This window comes from Cetorhinus maximus, unplaced genomic scaffold (genome assembly GCF_964194155.1).
Source record: "Cetorhinus maximus unplaced genomic scaffold, sCetMax3.hap1.1 HAP1_SCAFFOLD_667, whole genome shotgun sequence".
Classification (NCBI taxonomy): domain Eukaryota; kingdom Metazoa; phylum Chordata; class Chondrichthyes; order Lamniformes; family Cetorhinidae; genus Cetorhinus; species Cetorhinus maximus.
The window spans coordinates 26,202-50,218 of NW_027596609.1; the positions used below are offsets into that span (position 1 = coordinate 26,202).

The window sequence follows — 24,017 nt, forward strand, 5'->3', positions numbered from 1 at the left end:
CTCCGAGTCTGTGTGCTTTTCACCCTGTATTGTGGCCCCGCCACCCGCCACCCGCCACGGAGCCCAAGTGTGGAATTTTAAAAAAAACAATCCTTTTCTTGCGCGTCATATTATCTTGCTCGCGCAGAATAAGGCCCGCCCTCTCGCGCACCGTGATAGGTAGGCTTGTATGTCACGTCACAAAGAGCATGGACTCCAGATTGCGATTGGTTACCAGAGCCTGATTGACGAGCGCAGCCGCCAATCGGAGCGAGGTGCCTGGCGGAGCCCTCCCAGCGGCGCCATCTTTGATGGGTTGGATATGGCGCGAGGAGTGTGAGCTGGAGAAAGCAGCTCTTCCCTAGGCGTTTTGCAGCCTCCCTGATCGGCCCTTTCACTCACTCACTCTCCCGCCCTGGGAAAAGGGGCATTGTTCTCAGCGCTTTCTCATCCTGAGGAGCGCTGCTTCCTTCCACCCTGCATTGCTGGCCTTTTATTGAGTGCGGCCATGGCCTGGGCGCTGAAGATGCCGATGCCGGATGAGGTGATTGAATCTGGGCTGGTGCAGGATTTCGATGCCAGTTTGTCTGGAATCGGCCAGGAATTGGGGGCAGGAGCCTACAGTATGAGGTATTTGTTCTAGATACACACGTGTTTAAAAAAAACATCCTTCAAAAATAACAAGTGTAGAAGGCGGGTGTTGTGAGCCGTTTTCCATTGATAGTAACCTGGATTTACACAGGTACAGGGGCCTATCCATATTCACCAACTGTAAACCCAGAGAGTCTACAGCACAGAAAAAGGCCCTTCGGCCCATCGAGTCTGCGCCAGTCAAACAAGTACCTAACTATTCTAATCCCATTTTCCAGCACTAGGTCCATGGCCTTTTCTGATAATTGTAAGTTTTGCATGATGAAGAATGAGCATCAAGCTGCCTGTTAGTAAAAAAGGACAGCTGATCATCTATGACATACTACTTAACATTTTGGAACTCATTGCTTTTACAATAAAATGTTAAGTAGTCTGTCATAAATGATCAGCTGCCCTTTTTTACTAACAGGCCACCATGGGCATCACAAGTGCACATCCAAATGCTTCTGAAATGTTGTGAGGGTTTTTTGCCTCTACCACCCTTTCAGGCAGTGAAATGGTAAAGCACACAACCTACATGCAACATATGTCTACTTCAGACGGACCTTGCATGTTGGTAATGTGCACTGCCTTTAAACACTGATGACTTGTGTGTCCCCTCAGGGTTCAGTTACTATTCCACCCCCATCCCTTGTGAAATTACAAACCAGGTTCCTGCTCTGCACTGAGTTTGCTGATCTTGGCCAGAGTTGCAATCTTGAGTGCAGTATTCTAATTGGTATCAGTGGACCCTGCGCTAGGGAGGGTTGTGGATGCTCCAGAGCATTATCCAGTGACCTTTGTTGAAGAAAAAAATTGTTTGTGGGTTATGACAGTATGGACATTATTTTGTTGTAATGTACTGTTCAGGCTTTAAGAATTATCACTTGGTGGGGTGGGGGTGGGGGTGGGGGTGGGGGTTGGTAGTGTTGGAAATTTGATGCTGACCACAAAGCTAACACAAGTGGCTATGTTATGAGAGAGAGGCAAATTTCACTCATTCACCAGATTTAAATAGCTTTGAAACAATGGATTCAAACCACCTCTTATCTCACTACCATCATTCCCGACCCCCACACTGCCTCTGTACTATCATACGGCTTGTCCAGCACAATGTACTGCATGAACAGAATGCCATCAATTAAATATTTGGAAGACCGAAGCCATTGTCCTCTGCCTTGCCACCAAACTCCGTTCTCTAACTACTAGCTCCATTCCTCTCCCCGACAGTTGTCCTAACCTAGCCTATTCACAACCTTGGTGTCATATTTGCCCCTGAGAAGAGATTCTGACCACATAGTCAAGCTATCATTAAGACTGCCTATTTGCACCTCTGTAATGTTATCTGAATCTACCCCTGTCTCAGCTCATCTGCTGAAACTCTCATACTTGCCTTTGTTTCCTCTAGGCATGACTATTCCAACATACTCCTGGCTGCTCCCCCACATTCTACCCTCTGGAAACTTGAGGTTATCCAAAATTCTGCTGTGCATGTCCTAACTCACACCAAGTCCCGTTCCCCTATCGCCTCTCTACTCGCTGAGCTACACTGGCTCCTGGTTAAGCAACGTCTTGATTTTAAAATTCTCATCCTTGTTTTCAAACCCCTCTGTGGTCTCTCCCCTCCCTACTTCTGTAATCTCCTCCACCCCACGACCCTCTGAGATATCTGTGCTCATTTAATTCTGGCTCCTAGAGCTCCTCGATTTTAATCTAACCCCTCAAGGAGAGGCGGTGGCATAGTGGTATTGTCACTGTCTACTATTCCAGAGATAAAAATCTGGAATTAAAAGCCTGATGCCGATCATGAAACCATTGTCGATTGTTGTAAAAACCCATCTGGGTCACTAATGCCCTTTAGGGAAGGAAATCTGCCGTCCTTACCTGGTCTGGCCTACATGTGGCTCCAGACTCACAGCAATGTGGTTAACTCTTAAATGTCCTCTGAACAAGGGCAATTAGGGATGGGCTCTGAATGCTGGCCGAGCCAGCGATGTCCACATCCCATGGATGAATGATTAAAAAAGAATTGCTCCACCCCTGGCGACCATACTTTCAGTTACCTGGCCCCCAAGCTCTGGAATTCCACCCTTTAAGTCTTGCTCCTTAAAACTTTCTTCTGCTTTAATATCTCCTTTCGTGGCTTGGTGTTAAGTTTTGTTTGATAATACTCCTGTGAAGTGCTTTGGGGTGTTTTATTATAGTAAATGTGCTATATAAATGCAGGTTGTTGTTGTGAACATTACAGTAAAATTAATTTTGGTGCCTTGGATTTCAGCCTGCTGTTTTTCTGACTGCAATAGTCTTAGCGTGGCAGGAGAGCATGTGAATTTCATCTTTTCCTTTACAGCTTGGGTTTCCATTTTTCAAAGTCCAAATTGTCTGCTTATTTTGAATTTAGTGCTTTTGTTTATACATCTGGTCTCTTGAATCTCATTACTTGAATATCAGGGTATTACACTATTTAAGATTTAGCAAAGTACTTCAGCTAACCTACTATTTGGTACTGCATACAATTTATTGTAGATGTGGTTAGTTACAATGCTGGGAATAATCCCATTATTTTTTGTAATCATTCATTCACCAGTTTAAACTGAGGCATTATGAATGGTTTTTCTTATCTAACTCCTTTCCTCACTCCAAATGCTTTCTGTATTGTCCTCAAATCGTTTCATGCAGAAACTTACTATTCCTTTAGCTTGCTATTCATATATTAAAATTAACTTGTGTGGAGATTGATTCATGTGCTGCAGTTGTAAAATGCCTTGTAGGGTAGAGAAACTCTTAAATGTGCATTCAACTACGTAAACCAGAAGTTGTCTGAGTGAATGGGCCTCTGTCTCTATTGAAACGAAATATATTGGGTTTGGCGAGGTGCTAGTGCAGCTGCCTCTTGACTTGTTTCTTGTGCAACAGTCCCAAAGTGTTGGATTTGCTAATCCCCAAAGACATTTTCTGCCCTGAAGGTGCTGCCAGTTGTGGGATACGTGAGCCTGTGACACGAGCATCCTACTAAACCCAACATAATGACAAGCATGAAGGACAACGATCTTTGAGAGTTTGTGCAAGAAGATGCATAAACGAATAATCAAAGACTGCTTTCCTATCTTAGTAATTGTTATATTTAGTTTTTCCTCTCGAGTTGTAGACAAAAAGCTGCTGGTGAGTCTGCAATATATGATTTGTAAATAAATAACATATTCAGTGATGGTGCCAGTGAATAAAAATGAAGAAAATATTGATTTAACATCCTTAATCTATTGTTTGCTTTCTATCTGAAGATACCCTTTAGCTGCCACTTCTTCTGTTTGGTTATGTAAGGAATAGCTGATTAAGTCCTAGCGGTAGTGAAGCAAATAGTAACAAATCATTTACTTTGATATGGTAACTTTTGTATGTTTCATTACTGTTAGAGTGGTACTTTCCCAACAGAGTAGTGATCTTTTGATGGTGACAGAAACTAGACATGGCTGTATAACTGTGAGGAAGTAGGCTAGAGAAGATTCATCTTTGTGAAAGCAAATGCTGTAGATCTGTCCAACACCAGTTCTTCTTTCCCAACAGGGAAGGGTCAACAGTTCGTGAGATTTGACCTTCCAGATCATCTGATACTTTGCTATAATGCTTGACTGTTTTTTTGGTTGTTGAGAGAACCACACTGATGGAGAAATCCATTGTAACACTTGGAGGTACTTAAGTGAGTTAAATAGGGCAGGTTATCTGTTTTGAGTGGGGGAGAAGAGGACAGGCGGAGGAAAATTCTGTTTAATACACTCACCACATTGCCAGTGTGGCTGTTCCCACTTGTACTAACACCTAAATATTTTATATTCAGTCAGCAATTACCACAGTAAACAAGCAACTTGCATGGTTCCTATAGTTTATATATGGCATAAAGAATATGAAAGAATCCTTTTACATATATGCTTCCTTCTATTCTGATTAATTATTTCCTCTTATTTTCCCCTCCTCAAAGAATTACTGTTAAGATTGAACAAATTAAATTGATTTCCACATCTAAATCTATATATTGTATGATACATGCTTCCTGTATGTAAAATTTTGAGCTGCATGTTTGCCTATGGATTTACAATATTAAATGTTGACAATCATAATGGCTAAATACCTTCTCACCACAGTTTGTTGCTAAACCAGTTGAATCACTCAAAATATATTTTATATATATCCCCCACAATAACTAACTTTGCTTGCTGAATTATCTTTTAATACCTTTATTCAAACTTTTACCTAGAGGCCAGAAGCGATCTCCGAAGCTTTGACTTCAATTGCGTATTTAACCCTAGTGATTGGAGAGAGGGACTAACTGGGCACATACAGACTGTGGCAGCACAAAATCTGGTCATTAGTGTGACTTGCACCTCCTCATCCCATAAGAAGCTCTTGGTTTTTCTGCAAGACTTTGAAAGATAATTTTAAAAAAAGAATCTCGACTGTACCAGTTTAAACTTAAGAATTTTTAAAAATAGGCATTGAAAGCTTGGAAACTACATGTTAACTTTTGAGTGTTTTGAGGGTACTTTTTGTTTCTGTAATTTTTTTTACTAAAAGCTAAATTGCAAGAGCCAATGCACAGTGCAAAATATGCAATCTCCAATACCTGATTTTCCATCCACTAATTTACGCTTGTGTGCCTTAAGACAGGAACTATCTGGTTAATATGAAAAAAATAGTTTGATAATGGTCTCAAATGGTGCAGAAATGTTTAATCTTGTATAATTTATCATTTCCATATCTTACACTGTTATGAAATGAATAGTGATTTAGAGGAGGGGTGGGAGAGAGCACAGAAGAGGCTACAAGCAGATCATGGGCAGAGCCTGACAAATGAAACTGGGTGTGAAAGGAGCCAAAGGCAGTTTGGGTGGTACTCTCCTACTGGGATCTGATAAGGCCTAATACTGCCAGACTCTGCCCTTCTCAAATGCTGGAAAAGCCCTTGCCCATTGCTGCACAACTCCACAACACTCACTACCTGTGGGAATGGAGAGCAAAGAAATTATCATTGCTGTTGACCCATTGTTTTCACACCAAAATGGATGGAATCATGAAACACAATTTCCAAAACATGTAGAAATTCTATAATTTTGTGCAATTAAAACAAAGTTTAGTCACTGTATAACAGTGGCTCTGTAAATGATCTCTTTGTATGTGGAGTGGCAGTTAGTGTTGGACCAATTATCTTTGAGTCATTATTGTACTGTTTATTGGATATATGCCAACCATTTTCTGTTTGCCAGCTGATCAATGTGTTGCATTCATGGCTACACATGAAGACTTCCTCCTATTGATTTACCTGGTTAATATGAAAAAAAATAGTTTGATAATGGTCTCAAACGGTGCAGAAATGTTTAATCTTGTATAATTTATCATTTCCATATCTTGCACTGTTATGAAATGAATTATGTTAACCAAAACAGTTTTGGTCCTGTCCAGTGAATCTCTCTTGATCCATAATATAATGGGAAGATGCAAATACTGCATAATAACTATCTTCTTGCATTGTAAGATGGCCTCCAATGATGAACATGTTATTGCAGGTAACAACTCTTTTATTGTGAGGTGGTCATCCGGTGCCTTTTGATGGAGAGTACAAATTGACAGTATTTGGATGGCAGTGGTTGATAATAGGCTCATCTATGAAAGCTAAGAATGTGCTTTCAACATTACTAACCTGTGTGAAACTTTTCAGATGTGGAATGCCCTACGTATGTAAATTAGATGTTGCTAAATGGACACTCCATTACAGACTGACCTGGTGTTACTGATTATTGAATTAACTGTGAAAGCTATTGTGATACCTATATAAAAGTGCCATAAGGCATGTAGTTGGACTGCTCTCAGGTTATTGTGGAAAGAGTAGTGGATGTTTGGGGATGGGAAAAATTCTTCTGCCAGATGATGAGGGAATTGCAGGATGGTTGTGCAGTTCCAAAAGATTTGTGGGTAAAATTTCTAAGGGAGTTTATAAAGCCTGGTGCTTTGACTTCATATGCAAGTCAGTCTGATGTTGCTTGGTCAGATCTGGGTTATGAATCCTGGAGTAAATAGAAAATAGTTGAGTGGATTAGTTGCTCAAATGGCTAAGCTGTTTCCCAACCAGGTGATTGGTTACAAATTCTTGAGCTGCCTGTTATTTGAAGGGTTTTTTGTGTATTAAGCGAGATAAATGAGTACAAATGGAAATTATTGTGATTAGGACAGATGCCTACCCAGATCTTAACTGTTGACTGGGTGCACCAAAAGGCCTGGCAGATAAAAGGACCCCCAAGCTAGCCCTGTTCAGCAAATCATAGTTAACTACACTCAGATTTACACGTGAGGGGTTCATTTTGCATTGGCAGAAAAAAATGTTACAGCTGACTCCCTTGGGGGCCAACTGATAACACACTGCCCAGTATGGAAAATGATCCTTTAGACTATGAAGATACAAATTTCAATTCCTTTTTTTCTCCTGATCCTATGTTTTAATTTCAGATGGGGAATATAAGGCGCCCTACAACTGATTTCCATGTTCCTGAACTAGTGACAGGAAAAATCAACCAGGGTTTCAGCTCTGTAACTATCTTGTAACTTGTGTATGAGAGATGTGAGCACCTCCCTAATGTCCCATGTGATTGGTTAGCTTGTTAGCCTTACCTGTGCATGAATGGAACGTTATTGAGGCATCAGAAAGTAATGGTATCTATAAACCTGTACTGCAGTGATGGGGAAGTAGAAACCTTTCTCATTCTTATAGAGTTAGTGGATAAATTCATTTGCTCTTGAGTTTCTCGTGCAAACATGGCTTGGTTGTAAGATACTCTTGTCTTCCTCTTGCAAAATCTTGTCAAAGACAAATTGCATGCCAGTATTTTCCGACTATGTTCATTCGTGTGACCGAGGCTAAAACCAGAGGCCTTAGCTGGATCGACGGGTTAGAGAAGGAGAGAGCATTGCCAACAGGAAGGGAAGGCAGCTGAATAGCTAGAGGTGCCAAACACATTTTAATTGCCAGTTTCCCAGTGCTAAGAGAATCCAGTTGCAGTGTTGGAAGGGGTGACGGGACAGTGTTAAAGGGCTGGGAGCAGGGGTCATTCTCCTCCCCCCCCCCCCCCCCCCCCCCCACTGCCCCTGGACTGCTCTTTGAGGAAGTAAAACTGCCTCGCTTAATTTTATGAAGGGCTACTTTTTCGTTTTCATGTGAGGTCAGGATACTATTCTTCCTTCGTTCCTTGGTGGTTTCTCTCGAAATTGGACTCTTCAAACAATTCCCAACTTAAAGTAATAAACTAAGATCAGTTTCATCTCAAGTTCCAACTATTTTGACACAATTAAACAGAAATCAGACAGGCATAAGAAGCAGCTTTTGTAAGTTAGTAACAGACCAACTGCATTTCTGCACGGTTCATCATTTCTCTTCCCCTCCACCCTCCCCTCCATTACTGGAAAATTTAAAAGGGGTGGACCTCTCCACTGGCTGTTGTTCATGAAGACATTCTTACTACAGGCAGTTTCCCCAGGCCTGTTTCTGGCCACCTCCTCCCTCTTTTATTTTTATTTTTCTGCTTGTTCTCCACCTTCCAGAAGGTACCAAATGGGTTGGAATCATCGACGAGCAGTTGTTTGAAGAGATTGACAGTGCAGATGGAAGTCTTCTGCATGGTGTTTGCAGGAACAGCCAGGATAACTGTTTCTTGACCTCCAATCACAGCTTCCCCCCCAGCCCATGCTCCTCCAGTCATGGATTCTGTCTCTGGAGGAGCCATGTAAGAGCCATTATTTTTGTACTTAAATTATTTCTAAGGGGGCACTGAAACAGCTAAATTTGCTGATGAGGAAGTTGGGAAGAAGGGTTACAAATAATAGAAAATACATAGATCAGATAGATGTCAATTGATAGGGCTATTTGAATGGAGTTGTAAATTTCACCACGTGAAATATGAGTTGATGAGATTGGAGAAGCACAATTAATGATATTGTTAAGGCACTGAAGTGGCAACTGTGGGGAAATAGTAGTAGGTAGTTTCAATGAGCTACTGGTGCAGTTTTTAACATCAATAAAGGCAAACCCAATGAAGTTTGAGATATTTTTCTTAACCTTACCATGGATTGTCATGGTTGCAGTTCAGTTCCGACTTAGACGAGTGTCTATCCTTGCCTTGAGATCTAGGTAAGCTGATGACGACAAACTATCCAAGAAATTAACAGACCTTAAGATAAAAGCAAAAAACTGCGGATGCTAGAAATCCAAACCAAAAATAAAAATACCTGGAAAAACTCAGCAGGTCTGGCAGCATCTGCGGAGAGGAACATAGTTAACGTTTCGAGTCCGTATGACTCTTCAGCAGAACTAACAGAATTAACAGACCTTGTTTGGTAAGCCCCTCAGTTTGGTCTTAGCATCACATCAAACTTTGTTTTAAGTTTAAAATATTGAGCAAATTTGTTAGAAATGGTGAAGCCCAAGAGTAACAAGTTATGTATTTACGGTAGACATCTTCCCACCAAACACTGGTTGAATTAAGATTGTAACCTTAAGGCCAGAACTAACCAACTGTAAATAAATAAAAATGTTTTAGTGTCATGGGAGCCTGATTAACCTAAACTGTTAGGTGGAAATAAGAACAAAGGAACACTCAGCCCCTTGTGCCTGTTCTACCATTCAATGAGATGATGGCTGAACTGTGACCAAACTCCATATACCTGCCTGTATCTTTGGTAGACTTTAGTTAACCAATCTCTGATTTAAAATTAATAATTGATCTGGTGTTAGTTACCATTTGTGGCAACCTTCTCCCATCCTTTGTATGTAGAAGCAGCTCCTAATTTCACTCCTGAAAGGTCTGGCTCCAGTTTTTTGACAAGCCCCCTCATCTAAGACTCCCCAGTTAGTGGAAATAGTTTCTCCCAATCGACCCCATCTGTTCCCCTTAATATCTTGAAAACTTTGATCAAATCACCTCTTTACCTTTTAAATTCCAGGCAATATAAACCTATTTTGTGTAATTCCTTCTCACAATTTAACCTTGAGGCCAGGTATCATTTCAGTGAATCTACACTACACTCCCTCCAAGGCCAACATGTTATTCCTAAGGTGTGGTGCCCAGAACTGCCTGGATACTCCCTGGTTACACCACATCTGTATAGCTGAAGTGTGACTTCTATCCTCTTGTATTCTAATCCTCTAGATATAGACCTCAGCATCCCATTAGGCTTTTGGATTATTTTCTGTGCCTTTTCGTGACATTTTAATGATCTGTCTACATGAACTCTCATGTCTCTGTAGCTTCTGCTGTTTCCAGGTTTTCACCATTTAGACAGTATCCTGCCCTATCTTTTTGAAGTCCAAAATGGATAAACTTGTATTTGCCTATATTGAAATCCATTTGCCAGTTTTTCTCATTCACTTCATCCTTCAAAATCTTTCTAATTTTACACTTCATCTACACTGCTTACAAATCCACCTATCTTTGTCATTGGCAAATTGGATATGTTATATTCCTGATAGCCAGTCGATGAAGTAAGAAACCAGAGCCAATCTTTACTTGGTGTGGATTTATTCACAGAATGAATCATTAGAAGGTATGTACCTTCTCGCTTGACACTCTCCCAGTGTCAGTAAGTGTCTCTTTAACTCTTTCGAGTTATCAACAGTTCGCATGTAACTCTTTCGAGTACATTCACAGTTCTTGGTTTCCGGGAGTAATTAATGCCCTCCACCTGTAAGTACTTAACCTCAATTGATACAATTAACATGGCTTTCTATTCCATCATCTAAGTAGTTAATAAATATGGTGAATAGTTAAGGCCTCACCTACCACTTCATCTACATTGACAGTATCACTGTTATCAGATTCCCACATTGTTCCTCTTTTTCTAAAGTAGTTGTAAAAATATTTTGCTTTGGTGTTGATATCCTTTGCAAGTTTCTTTTCAGACTGGCTTTTTGTATTTCTTACCATCTGTTTTGTCACCCTTTTCTGCTCTTTCTGTCTTTCCCATTCACCAGGATCTCTTTTTGCATTCTTGTATGTTTTTCTTTGAGTTTTATGTTGTCTCTTATCTCTTGTTGTTGTCTATGGCTGCCTTTTTTAATACCTAGAGCTCTTGTCCCTAAAGGATATAAAATGATTCTGTATCCAATTCGAGTGGATATTCTGGAATTTCAAGCTGAGATTTTCCAACACCAGACTCCTATTTATATTCCAGCAGAGAGCTGTGATCTTGGTACACAAATTATTTTATATTGATTGTTGAGAAATGGCAGTTATGCTTCAAAGCATGCTTATAGATTACCACCAAGCATGGTGCTTTTGGTTTAACCTCGAAAGAGTCACTGCTGCACTTTTAAACTTCTGACTGTCTAACCTTCAGCCCTCCTTTCGTCAGTTGTCGTTCTGCTTAACTGCTCCTTCCCCTCCACCTCTGGTGCCCTTGACCCTGGTAAAACTGTTGACTTTGTATGGTCCCCCATCTTTGCTCCCTCAAGCCTGGGGTGCAGACTTGTGCATCTATGTTGTCAACTTTTTTAGCCATTCATCATCAAACACTAATAGGCCTCTCTCTCCTCTGCCAAAAATTGCTCACTTCCCCAGGACATAGGGCTTTTTTTCCTCCTGACCAGCTACCTCTTTAAAACTCCTCCCATGCCGCCTCCACTCTCTCCCAATGTTTCCCTCTACCCTTATCCAGTGCCTTTGTGTCCTATCTCCTCAAGAGACAAGGTGCCAACCTCCTTCCTAGACCTGACTCCTCCTAACTGCTGACCATGCAACCTCTCTTCCTGTCACCCATGCTAGTTGACTTTGCAAACGTTCCCTGTCCTTGGGCATTATCTTCCACTGCTCTCTGGGGGAGAGAATTCCATAGACTAATGGTCCTCTGAGAGAGGAAATTCCTCCTCATCTCCATCTGAAATGGGAAACTCCTTATTCTGAAACTGTGTCTCCCCACCCCCGGTTCTAGACTCTCCCATGAGGGGAATCATTCTCCCAGCATCCACCCTGTCATATCCCCTCAGAATCTGGTATGTTTCAATAAGATCACCTCTCATTCTTCTAAACTCCGATGGGTCTAGACCCAACCTGTTCAACCTTTCCTCATAAGACAATCCCCTTCATCCCAGGAATCAGCCGAGTGAACCTTCTCTGAACTGCTTCCAATGCAAGTATATCCCTCCTTAAATACAGAGATCAAAACTATACACAGTATTGTAGGTGTAGTCTCACCAATGCTCTGTACAGCTGTAACAAAACCCTCCCTACTTTTATACTCCATCCCCCTTGCAATAAACCCCAACATTGCATTTCCCTTCCTAATCACTTGCTGTACCTGTTTGTGAACTTCTTGTGATTCATGTACCAGGACACCCAGATCCCTCTGTACTGCAGCATTCTGCAGTCTCTCTCTATTTAAATAATATGCTGTTTTTAGTTTTCCTGCCAAAGTGGACAACCTCACATTTTCCCACATTAAGCTTCATCTGCCAAATATTTTCCCACTCACTTTACCTCCAGGCTTGTGCCCTCCTCACAGCCTACTTTCCCATCTGTCTTCATATTGTTATGACCAGGTCAGCAGGGGTGAACTAACTCTCCTTGTCCCTCTCCTGAGTTGGTTATAATAGTTTGGAAATATCACCTCCCATGTAAATTCAATTTAATATATATTTAAGCCAGCCAAGCTCCTGAAGGTAACAAGTAAGGAGGTTTAAAATGTATAAATATGTTCAACTACCTACAAATGCAAAAACAACAGACACACAATTCCACTCTCCCCCCCCCCCCAAAAGCATGTAAAGGGGAGAAAAAGCTGCAAAGTATCAGAAACTAAAAATTTGGCCAAGTTACAAGTAAAGTCAGAAAAAAATCAGTGTCCAGATGCTTGTTTACAGCTGTAGGGTCCCACTCAACAGTAGCTGCTGGTTCTTGGAGTTTCTCACTGGAAGCAGTGGTGTTGATTCAGAATTCACATTTAAGAACTCTTGCTTGGCAGCATTGAGATCCATGGGTTTTTCAAATCACAAGCAGCTCAGTTTTGATAAGAGAGGTTTCAGAAGAGAGATGGGCTGTTGCCCCGTAACAGTGTCTCTCTGACTAACCAAAAATACAGTATCTTTTTACACCCGAGCTGGATCACATGACCTCTGAGCGCTCCACAGGTTCAGTGTCTCTATAAAAGTAGCTTGTGTCCTTCGCTATTGCAACATAGTAGCTGCTGTAAGCCAGTGTCCTTTGCATAGGAAAAATGTTTGTTTCAAAGAAGTTCAATACATATGTATGTCCAGCTGATGACATTCTAAATGAACATTTTTTTATAATGCATCTTCATAACAGTATTGTCAGCAAATTTGGCTACAGTGCACTCTGTCCCTTCATCCAAGGCATTAATGTAGATTGTAAATAGTTGAGGCCCCAGCACTGATCCCTGTGGCACTCCACTAGTTATGGTTTGCCAACCTGAAACATTGGTGGCAGCCTTCCATCTTGTAAGGTTTGCACCGTAGTGATCAACTGTGTTAAGCATCACCTCGTGTGGCTCAGGAGCCTCACTGTGGAATGGCAGCCTCTGCAGCATTCGCTGTGGATGAAGACAGGCTGGGAAGGTGCACGATTCTCTGGTCCCTCTTCTTGGCCAGCTGTGCTTTCTGTTTCTGCTCACCTTTTCCACTGCCCTTGCAAACAGTCAGCCTACAGGAGGTCCCAGCCTTCAGCAACCGTCTGTTATCTGTGTCAGTCTGCCGTTTTAATATCTCACTTGCAGGTGTCCTTGTAGCAGAGGAACAGACACCCAAGAGGTGGTGACGCAGTGATCAGTTCACCGTACAGAAGGTCTTTGGGTATACAGCCGTCACATCTGATGAACATGGCGGAGCCAGCGCTGACGTTTGCGTAGCAATGTATGTGTGCTGATGGAGGCCCTGGAGTGTATTAATTCTGAGTTGAAGATACGTTTGAGACAGCGAAGATGGAAACTGTTCAGCTTTTTCTCCTGCCTAGCATATGTTGTCCAGGTCTCCACTGTCGAGGAGTGAACTGTGGACCTGAAAATTACCCATTTATCCTGACTCTCTTTCCTGTTAGTTAGCCAATCCTCATCCATGCTAATATATCACCCCCGGCACCATGAGCTCTGGTGTAGTAACCTTTTACGTGGCACCTTATCGAAAGCCTTTTGGAAATCCAAATACATTACATAGAGGTCAGTTTGGAGCACAGTCAGAAGGGGAGATTATGCATTAGTGAAATGAAGACAGAGTGAGTACTTGGGAATTTGATTCAAAGTGGGAATTCGGTGCATAGGGGGAAAGAGGTGCTTTAGGTAAGGTTTATGCAAGAAGTAGAGCTTGGTCAGTTGGGAGTTCAGTGATGTGCAGGGTGGGGGGAAAAGGAGGTGCTCCTTCCGTTTTTTTCATTTCAGTCTCCATCATTTGATTTGCACTTTGGTGCAATGGAAGAAGTAGGTTAGTCAATAACTTGTAATAAACTGGAGAGGTCTGAGAGCTTAAAAGATAGAGAAAGGCGGGAGTTTACAGATAAAATCTAAAAGTGATGTCACAGGAGTCCTGTAAATTGATTGGTTGGTAAGTATAGGCCCTTCTGGACTTGGCACAGAGGAGGAGATTAGTGAGTGGCAGGTCAGTTATATTATTACCATACTGCAGTAAGCACTTGATATAAAGTTTAAGGTATGTCAGTGCAGCTCAGCCATGTGGAATGTGCATCCTGCAGGATGTGGGAAGTCATGCAGACACAAAGTGCCCTCGATGATTACATCTGCAGGAAGTGTCACCAGCTGCAGAAACTTGAGCTCTGGGTTTGTGGAACTTGGAAGGCAGTTGGAGTCACTGTGGTGCATTTACAAGGCTGAGGATTACCTGGATAGCACGTTTAGAGAGGTGGTCACACCGCAGCTAACAAGTACACAGGCAGAGAGGGAATGAGTGAATGCCAGAGTATCGAAGAGAAACAGGCAGGTAGTGCAGGAATCCCCTGAGGCTATCTCACTCTCTAACTGCTTTTTCATTTTGAGATATTGGTGAATGAGATGGCTCCTCAGGACTGTAGCAATAGCTAAGTTCATGGCACCATGGGTGGCTCAGCTGCACAGGAGGAGAGGAGGAAGAGTGGAAGAGCTGTAGTGGTAGGGGATTCTATAGTTAGAGGAGCAGATAGGCATTTCTGCAGCCATAGACGTGACTCCAGGATGGCATGTTGCCTCCCTGGTGCCAGGGTCAAGGATGCCACAGAGCAGCTGCAGGATGTACTTTTTGGGGAGGGTGAACAGCCAGAGGTCATGGTCCACATTGGGACCAATAAAATAGACAGGAAAAGGGATGAGGCTCCTTGGACCCTAGCCAAGCTGTTCCAGCTACAGCTATGATACTTGGCATCCGCCCAGCTATGTGGAAAATTACCCAGCTATGTTCTGTACACAAAATGCAGGACAAATCCAACCCAGCCAATTACCGCCCCATCAGTCTAAACTCGATCATCAGTAAAGTGATGGAAGGGGTCATCAACAGTGCTATCAAATGGCACTTGCTTAGCAATAACCTGCTCACTGATGCCCAGTTTGGATTCTGCCAGGGCCACTCAGCTCCTGACCTCATTACAGCCTTGGTTCAAACATGGGCAAAAGAGTTGAAGTCAAGGTGAGGTGAGAGTGACTGCCCTTGACATCTAAGCAGCATTTGACAGAGCATGCCATCAAGGAGCCCTAGCAAAACTGGAGTCAATGGGAATCTGGGGAAAACTCCCTGCTGGTTGGAGTCATACCTAGCACAAAGGAAGATGGTTGTGGTTGTTGGAGGTCAGTCATCTCAGCTCCAGGACATCACTGCAGGAGCTCCTCAGGGTAGTATCCTCGGCCCAACCATCTTCAGCTGCTTCATCAATGACCTTCCTTCCATCATAAAGTCAGAAGTGGAGATGTTCGCTGATGATTGCACAATGTTCACTATTCGTGACTCCTCAGACACTGAAGCAGTCCATATCCAAATGCAGCAAGACCTGGTCAATATCCAGACTTGGGCTGACAAGTGGCAAGTTACATTTGCGCCATGCAAGTGTCAGGCAATGACCACCTCCAACAAGAGAGAATCTAACCATGGCCCCATGACATTCAATAGCATTGCCATCACTGAATCCCCCACTATCAACATCCTGGGGGTTACCATTGACCAGAAACTGAACTGGACTAGCCACATAAATACTGTGGCTACAAGAGCAGGTCAGAGGCTGGGAATCCTGTGACGAGTAAATCACCTCCTGACTCCCCAAAGCCTGTCCACCAGGTACAAGGCACAAGTCAGGAGTGTGTTGGAATACTCTCCATTTGCCTGGATGAGTGCAGCTCCAACAACACTCAAGAAGCTCAACACCATCCAGGACAAAGCAGTCCCGCTTGATTGGCACCCCATGTACAAACATTCACTCCCTCCACCACCCACGCACAGTGGCAGCAGTGTGTACCATCTACAAGATGCACTGCAGGAACTCAGCAAGGCTCCTTACACAGCACCTTCCAAACCCACGACCACTACCTTCTAGAAGGACAAGTGCAGCAGACACATGGGAACACCACCACCTGGAAGTTCCCCTCCAAGTCACTCACCATCCTGACTTGGAAATATATCGCCGTTCCTTCACTGTTGCTGAGTCAAAATCCTGGAACTCTCTTCCTAACAGCACTGTGGGTGTACCTACACCACATGGACTGCAGCGGTTCAAGAAGGCAGCTCACCCCCACCTTCTCAAGGGCAATTGGGGATGGGTAATAAATGCCGGCCCAGCCAGCGAAGCCCACATCCCATGAATGAATTTTTTTTTAAAAAGCAGATTTTAGGCTGTTGGGAAGGGAATTAAAATGCAGGACCTCAAAAGCAGTAATCTCAGGATTACTCCCAGTGCCATGTGCGAGTGAACATAAGAGTTGGAAGATTGAGCAGTTTAACAAGTGGTTGGAGAAATGGTGTAGGAGGGAGTGCTTTAGATTTCTGAGGCATTGGGACCAGTCCTGGGGCAGGTGGGATCTGTACAAGAAGGACGGGTTACACCTTAACAGGGCTGGGACTAGTGTCCTCACTGGGAGGCTTGCTAGTGCTGTTGTGGGGGGTTTAAACTAGATTGGCAGTGGGATGGGAACCTGAGGGGAAATTCGAGTGGAGAAGAGAGGAACTGGCATTGGGAAGTAGAAAAGTATTAACTAATAATGCAGATGTATCAGAATTGCATCAAGGTAGACAGAATACTTGGAGAGTTTGATAGAATTTGAGTAGGCGATAGTAAGTCATGTGATGGTGACAGAGTAAGGGGGAAAGTAAAGTCTAAATCAGGGTTAATGTGCATATATGTGAATGCACAGAGTGTGGTTAATAAAATTAGTGAACTGCAGGCACAGGTTGACAAATGGAATTATGGCATTATTGCTATAACAGAGACCTGGCTCAGTGAAGGTCTGGGTGTTAAATATTCCTGGGCACAAGGTGTTTAGGGGAGACAGGAATGGATGAAAAGTTAGGGGAGTGGCAATATTGATTCAAGATGGCATTACAGTACTGGAGAGAGAGGATGTTCCAGAGGGGCCAAGTACAGAATCTCTCTGGCTAGAGGTAAGGAATGAAAAGGATGCAATAACATTGGTGTCGTCTATAGACCACCAACTGACGGAAGGGATGTGGAGAAACACATTTGCAAAGAAATTAGAGGTGCAAGAATTTTAGAGTAATTATAATGGGTGACTTCAATTATCCAAATATAGACCGATAGGAATGGTACAAAGGGGCAAGAGTTCCTGGAATGTGTTCAAGATAAGTTTCTGCAACAGTATGTTCCCGGTCCATTGAGAAGGCAGACGAAAGGGTGGTAAAAGGAAGAGTAGGGCCGATTAGGGATAAAAAAGGGGACTTGCACATGGAGGCTGTAGAAATAGCAGAGGTAAGTAAGTACCTCACATCTGACTTTACAAAGGAACAAGAAGCTACCCAGGCCGAGGTGAGAGACAATAGTACTGATACACTAGAAGAATTTACAATTGAGAAGGAGGTGGTGTTAGGCTATCTTTACTTAGAATAGATAAGGTACCAGGACCGGATGAGGGTACTGAGGGAAGTGAGTGTGGAAATTGTAGAGGCACTAGTGATAATCTTCCAGCCTTCCTTAGACACAGGGGTGGTTGCCAGAGGATTGGAGAATTACGAATGTTACACCCTTGTTCAAAAAGGGGTGCAAGGATAAAGCCGGCAACTACAGACCGATCATCTGACTTCAGTGGTAGGGAAACTTCTGGAAACTACAGTATGGGGTAAAATCAATAGTCACTTAGACAAGTGCAGGATAATTAAGGAAAGCCAGCATTGATTCATTAAGGGAAAATCATGTTTAACTAACTTGCTGGAGTTTTTTAAGGAGATAATAGAGAAGGTTGATAAGGGCAATGCCTTTGATGTGGTGTATATGAATTTTCAAAAGGCATTTGATACAGTGTCACACAGACTTGTGAGCAAGATTCTAGCTCATGGAATAAAAGGGAAAGTGAGAACTTAGATAAGAAATTGGCTAAGTGACAGGAAACAGAGAGTAGTGAGAAATGGTTGGTTTTCAGATTGGAGGAGGGTTTGTAGCAGAGTTTCTCAGGTCAGTGTTGGGACCCTTGCTCTTCCTGATATATATTAATGACCTAGACTGTGGTGTGCAGGGCATGATTTCAAAATTTGCAGATGATATGAAGATTGGAAATGTTGTCAACTGTGATGGGGATAATCTTGATCTTCAAAAGATCATAGACATGTTGGTGGATTGGGCAGACAAGTGGCAGATGAAATTCAATGCAGAGAAGTGTGAGGTAATTCATTTTGGCAGGGAGAATATGGAGAGACAGTATGAAATAAAGGGGGAAACTCTAAAGGAGATGCAGGAACAGAGGGACCTTGGTGTATATGTACATAAGTCATTGAAGATGGCAGGGCATGTTGAGAGAGCAGTTAATAAAGCACATATGAGGGGAATAGATAGAGTGGACAGGATAAAATTGTTTCCCTTGGTGGAGAATTCTAGAACCAGGGGACATAGATTCAAGATAAGTGGCAGAAGGTGGAGGGGGGACATGAGGAGGAACTTTTATACGCAGAGGGTTGTGGGTGTCTGGAATTCGCTGCCCAAGTTGGTGGTAGAGGCAGAAGCTCTAAACTCTTTTTAATAAGTACCTGGATCTGCACCTTAAGTGCTGCAGGCTGCAGGGCTATGGACCGGGTGCAGGAAGGTGGGATTAGAAAGGGCACCTGGGTGTCCTTGGGCTGGCATGGACAAGATGGGCCGAATGTCCTCCTGTGCTGTAAATTTTCTATGGTTCTATAGCATCTTTGGCTTTATTCATAGGGGCATTGAGTACAAGAGTAAGGAGGTCATGTTGAACTTGTTTAAGACACTAACTTAGGCCTCATCTGGAGTACTGCTTCCAGTTCTGGGTGCCATACTTGAGGAAGGATGTGAAGGCATTGGAGAGAGTACAGAGGAGATTCACAAGAATGATTCCAGTAAATAATGAGAAACTGCTCCCACTCAAGAGAACATCAAGAACGAGAGGGCACAGATTCAAAATAATTGGCAAAAGAACTAAATGTGATGTGAGGAAAACATTTTTTTCACTCCCAGAGGGTGGTTGGAGTCTGGAACGAACTTCCTGAGAGGGTGGTGGAGGCAGGTTTGATCGAGGTATTTGAAAGGGAATTGGATTGCTCCCTGAAAAGAGAGAATGTGCAAGGTTACGGGGATAAGGCGGGGGAGTGGGTCTAGGTAGGATGCTTTCAGTGAGACAGTGCAGACTTGATGGGCCGAATGGCCTTTTGCACTGTAAAGATTCTGTGATACATCTCGTTTCTCTTTGTCCACCCTGCTTGTCTGTGTTCATTTTTTTTGCCAGTTTTCTGTCATACTCTAATTTCTCCTTCCTTTATTTTTTTAAGTCACCCTTTGGTTTCTATAATTTTCCTGATCTTCTGGCCTATCACTAATCTTTGCAGCATTGTATGCCTTTTCTTTCAATTTAATACCATCCTTAACTTCCTTAGTTAGCCACAGATGATGCATCCTTCTCATTGTCTTTCTTGCTGAATAAATATATCCATCTCTTAGAGGCTGATTGAACACACTTGTTTGAGATTTTTTAGGAGCAGCTCTCCAGCTGTGCCATCAATCATGACCTGGGAAATTAGGGCCAGGAACCTGTTCTTGTGCTTGTGGGCTAGGCTAATGAGTAATGAGGTGTTGCTTTACACACCTTTTTAACTTCCTGAATGATATAATGGAGGCTGGACAGTTTTTAATCTGATTTTTAGGAGCACTTTTCAGTACATGCTTGAGTTGAAGCTATGCTGTATAATATTGGTTACGTGATGGTGTTTGTCTGAAACTTGAAAATGGACAGCTCTTTTTTGAAAGTAATAAGTGCAGGAATTTTGTAATTTTTTAATGTAAGTCCAGGCAAGAAAAGGGCATCAGACTCCAGTGCTTGCCCATGTCCATCTCATGTTCATCTCATGCACCAACCGTCCATTCTCTCTACTTCACCTATCCATTTCCCCACCCCCACCAGCTGCTCAACTAAATGATTCCCGAGTGAAGCAAAAAACCTAAGAGAACTGCAGCCATTTCACAAGGTTTCCTCTAACAAGAAAAAATCTTCATTGGCTTCTTCTCAATGCTACACAAGGTCTAGACTGATTTCTTATTTAGAAATGATTTACTCTTATTTTCCATATGTGATGATTATGTCATGTTTCAGGTATTCACCTTATTGAAGAGCAGATAATACATTTCCAGTCAGACCTCTGGAATCCTGTTACACAGCTTGTTCACTATTGAGACTCTCTCAAACCAGCCATTTCCCTGGTCTAGTCCATTTGTACTGCTGATCCCATCATCTCAAGCACCTGCTCTCATGCCCACATGTCTGTCCTTGGCCTCCTGCATTGTTCCAGTGAAGCTCAACGCAAACTGGAGGAACAGCACCTCATCTTCCGATTAGGCACTTTACAGCCTTCCGGACTTAACATTGAGTTCAACAACTTCAGACCATGAACTCTCTCCTTCATCCTCACACCTTCTTGATCCCTTTTAATTTCTTGATTTACTTTATTTTTATTCATTCATTGTTTTATCCCCTTTTTATCCCTTTTTCTATCCTTTTTCCCAACTGCCGCCCCCACCCAACCCCAATAGGGCCATTGTTACTTGTTCCTTGTTCTTTCACAAAGCGCTGACCCTTGTTCTGCTATTATCACATTCTGCTTTCTTACCTTTATGGTACTATCAGCACCTTCTTTAGCTCTTAACACTACCATTAACACTCACTTTGTCTTGTGTCCCTGATAGCTTTGTCAGACTCTCCTTAGCCCCCACACCTATTTCTGGCCTTCTATCCAGCTTCACCTGCTCCACCCTCCCTTAAACAGTATAAATTTCATCTTTTTCTACTTCTCGTTAGCTCTGAAGAAGAGTTATATGGACTCGAAACGTTAACTCTGTTTCTATCCCCACAGATGCTGTCAGACCTGTTGAGTTTTTCCAGCATTTTCTGTTTTCATTTCAGATTTCCAGCATCCGTAGTATTTTGCTTTTCTCAAACACCTGCCCCTTACCTTAAACCTATGCCCCCTGGTCATTGATCCCTCCACCAAGGAGAAAAGTTCCTTCCTGTCTACCCTATCTATGCCTTTCATAATTTCATGATGCCCATGCGCTTTGTATTTTTAAATACCAATTCTGGCAATCAGTGTCCTGTTCCCCACCCCAGCTAGGGCCACCTGCAGACCTTCCTGCCCCAGACTTAACCAGAGGAAGCGGTAGGGTGTGCAATGAATTTCTTGGCCAGTAGAGCAAGGGACCTGCTTTACGAACATACAGCACTAGCAGATGGGTGCAGCAGGGCATCAGGATCCTCATTGCTTACTTGCACACAGTCACCCTCACTCACTGGAGAGGCTTGGGGTGGGAGTGGGGGGGTGCTATAATTGGAAAATTGGTCAGGGAGCAACTGAAAAGAACTTGTATCTCAAAAGCAAGCTGACCTTGTAATTCTGAATTATTGTGCTAATTCTGAATTAATTGTATGTTTTTTAATATTGATATTAGAATGTGTGTCTGTATAAACTGATGATGGTAGCTTGTGAGACATATACTGTGAATGGGCAGAGGGTGATGCAATCAATTTGTGCAGAGATCAAAGTCTTTTTTTTATTCATTCATGGGATTTACTCGTTTATGGCACTTATTGTCCATCCCTAGTTGCCCGAGAGAAAGTGGTGGTAAGCCGCCACCTTGAACCACTGCAGTCCATGTGGTGTAGGTACATCCATGTGGTGCTGTTAGGAAGGGAGTTCCAGGATTTTGACCCAGCAACTGTGAAAGAATATTTCCAAGTCAGAACGGTGAGTGGCTTGGAGGGGAACTTCCGGGTGGTGGTGTTCCTTCTAGATGGTAGTGGTCGTGGGTTTGGAAGGTACTGTTGAAGGAGCCTTGCTGAGTTCCTGCAGTGCATCTTGTAGATGGTACACACTGCTGCCATTGTGTGTCATTGGTGGAGGGAGTGAATGTTTGTGGATGGGGTGCCAATCAAGCGAGCTGCTTTGTCCTGGATGGTGTTGAGCTTCTTGAGTGTTGTTGGAGCTGCACTCATCCAGGCAAGTGGAGAGTATTCCATCACACTGCCGACTTGCGCCTTGTAGATGGTGGACAGGCTTTGGGGAGTCAGGAGACGAGTTACTCACCACAGGATTCCCAGACTCTGACCTGCTGTTGTATTCACAGTATTTATATGGCTAGTCCAGTTGGGATTCTGGTCAATGGTAACCCCTAGGATACTGATAGTAGGGGATTCAGTGATGCTAATGCCATTGAATGTCAAGGGGCGATGGCTGGATTCTCTTTTGTTGGAGATGGTCATTGCCTGGCACTTGTGTGGTGCAAATGTTACTTGCCACTTGTCAGCCCAAGCCTGGATCTTATCCAGGTCTTGCTGAGTTTGAACATGGACTGCTTCAGTATCTGAGGAGTCGCGAATAGTGCTGAACATTGTGCAATCATCAGCGAACATCTCCACTTCTGACTTTATGATGGAAGGAAGGTCATTGATGAAGCAGCTGAAGATGGTTGGGCCTAGGACGCTACCCTGAGGAACTCCTGCAGTGATGTCCTGGAACTGAGATGATTGACTTCCAACAACCACAGCCATCTTCCTTTGTGCTAGGTATGACTCCAACCAGTGAAGAGTTTTCCCCCGATTCCCATTGACTCTAGTTTTGCTAGGGATCCTTGATGCCACACTCGGCCAAATGCTGCCTCGATGTCAAGGGCAGGAACCCTCACGTCACTTCTGGAGTTCAGCTTTTATGTCCATGTTTGAACCAAGGCTGTAATGAGGTCAGGAGCTGAGTGGCCCTGGCGGAACTCAAACTGAGCATCAGTGAGCAGGTTATTGCTAAACAAGTGCCGCTTGATAGCCTTGTTGATAACCCCTTCCATCACTTTACTGATGACCAAGAATAGACTGATGGGGGTGCGGTAATTGGGCGGGTTGGATTTGTCCTGATTTTTGTGTACAGGACATACCTGGGCAATTTTTTTGCACAGCTGCATAGATGCCAGTGTTGTAGCTGTACTGGAACAGCTTGGCTAGGGGCGCGGCAAGTTCTGGAGAACAAGTCTTCAGTACTATTGCTGGAATATTGTCAGGGCCCATAACCTTTGCAGTATCCAGTCCCTTCAGCCATTTCTTGGAGTGGAGTGAGCCGAATTGGCTGAAGACTGGCATCTGTAATGCTGGGGACCTCCGGAGGAGGCCAAGATGGATCATCCACTTGGCACTTATGGCTAAAGATTGTTGCAAATGCTTCAGCCGTATCTTTTGCACTGATGTGCTGGGCTCCCCCATCATTGAGGATGGGGATATTTGTGGAGCCTCCTCCTCCAGTGAATTGTTTAATTGTCCACTGCCACTCACGACTGGATGTGGCAGGACTGCAGAGCTTAGATCTGATCCGTTGGTTGTGGGATCGCTTAGCTCTGTCTGTCACTTGCTGCTTATGCCGTTTGGCACACAAGTAGTCCTGTGTTGTAGCTTCACCAGGTTGACACCTCATTTTTAGGTATGCCTGGTGTTGTTCTTGACATGCTCTCCTGCACTCTTCATTGAACCAGGGCCGATCCCCTGGTTTGTTAGTCATGGTAGAGTGGTGGATATGCTGGGCCATGAGGTTAGAGATTTTGATTGAGTACAGTTCTGCTGCTGCTGCTGATGGCCCACAGTATCTCATGGATGCCCAGTCTTGAGTTGCTAGATCTGTTTGAAATCTATCCCATTTAGCACGGTGGTAGTGCCACACAACATGATGAAAGGTATCCTCAATGTGA

At 43.3% G+C, this 24,017-nt stretch overlaps 1 protein-coding gene across 1 annotated transcript in view; it reads left to right on the top strand.

Annotated features, from left to right (window-relative positions):
- Positions 1 to 283: 283 nt before the first annotated feature.
- Positions 284 to 24,017, top strand: part of LOC144674471 (transcription factor CP2) — a 145,780-nt gene continuing 122,046 nt past the window's right edge. The window contains exon 1 of the mRNA XM_078535807.1: positions 284 to 609. Within this exon, the coding sequence (XP_078391933.1) occupies positions 488 to 609 (122 nt within the window). The 5' untranslated portion in view covers positions 284 to 487. The remainder of the gene's footprint in view (positions 610 to 24,017) is intronic.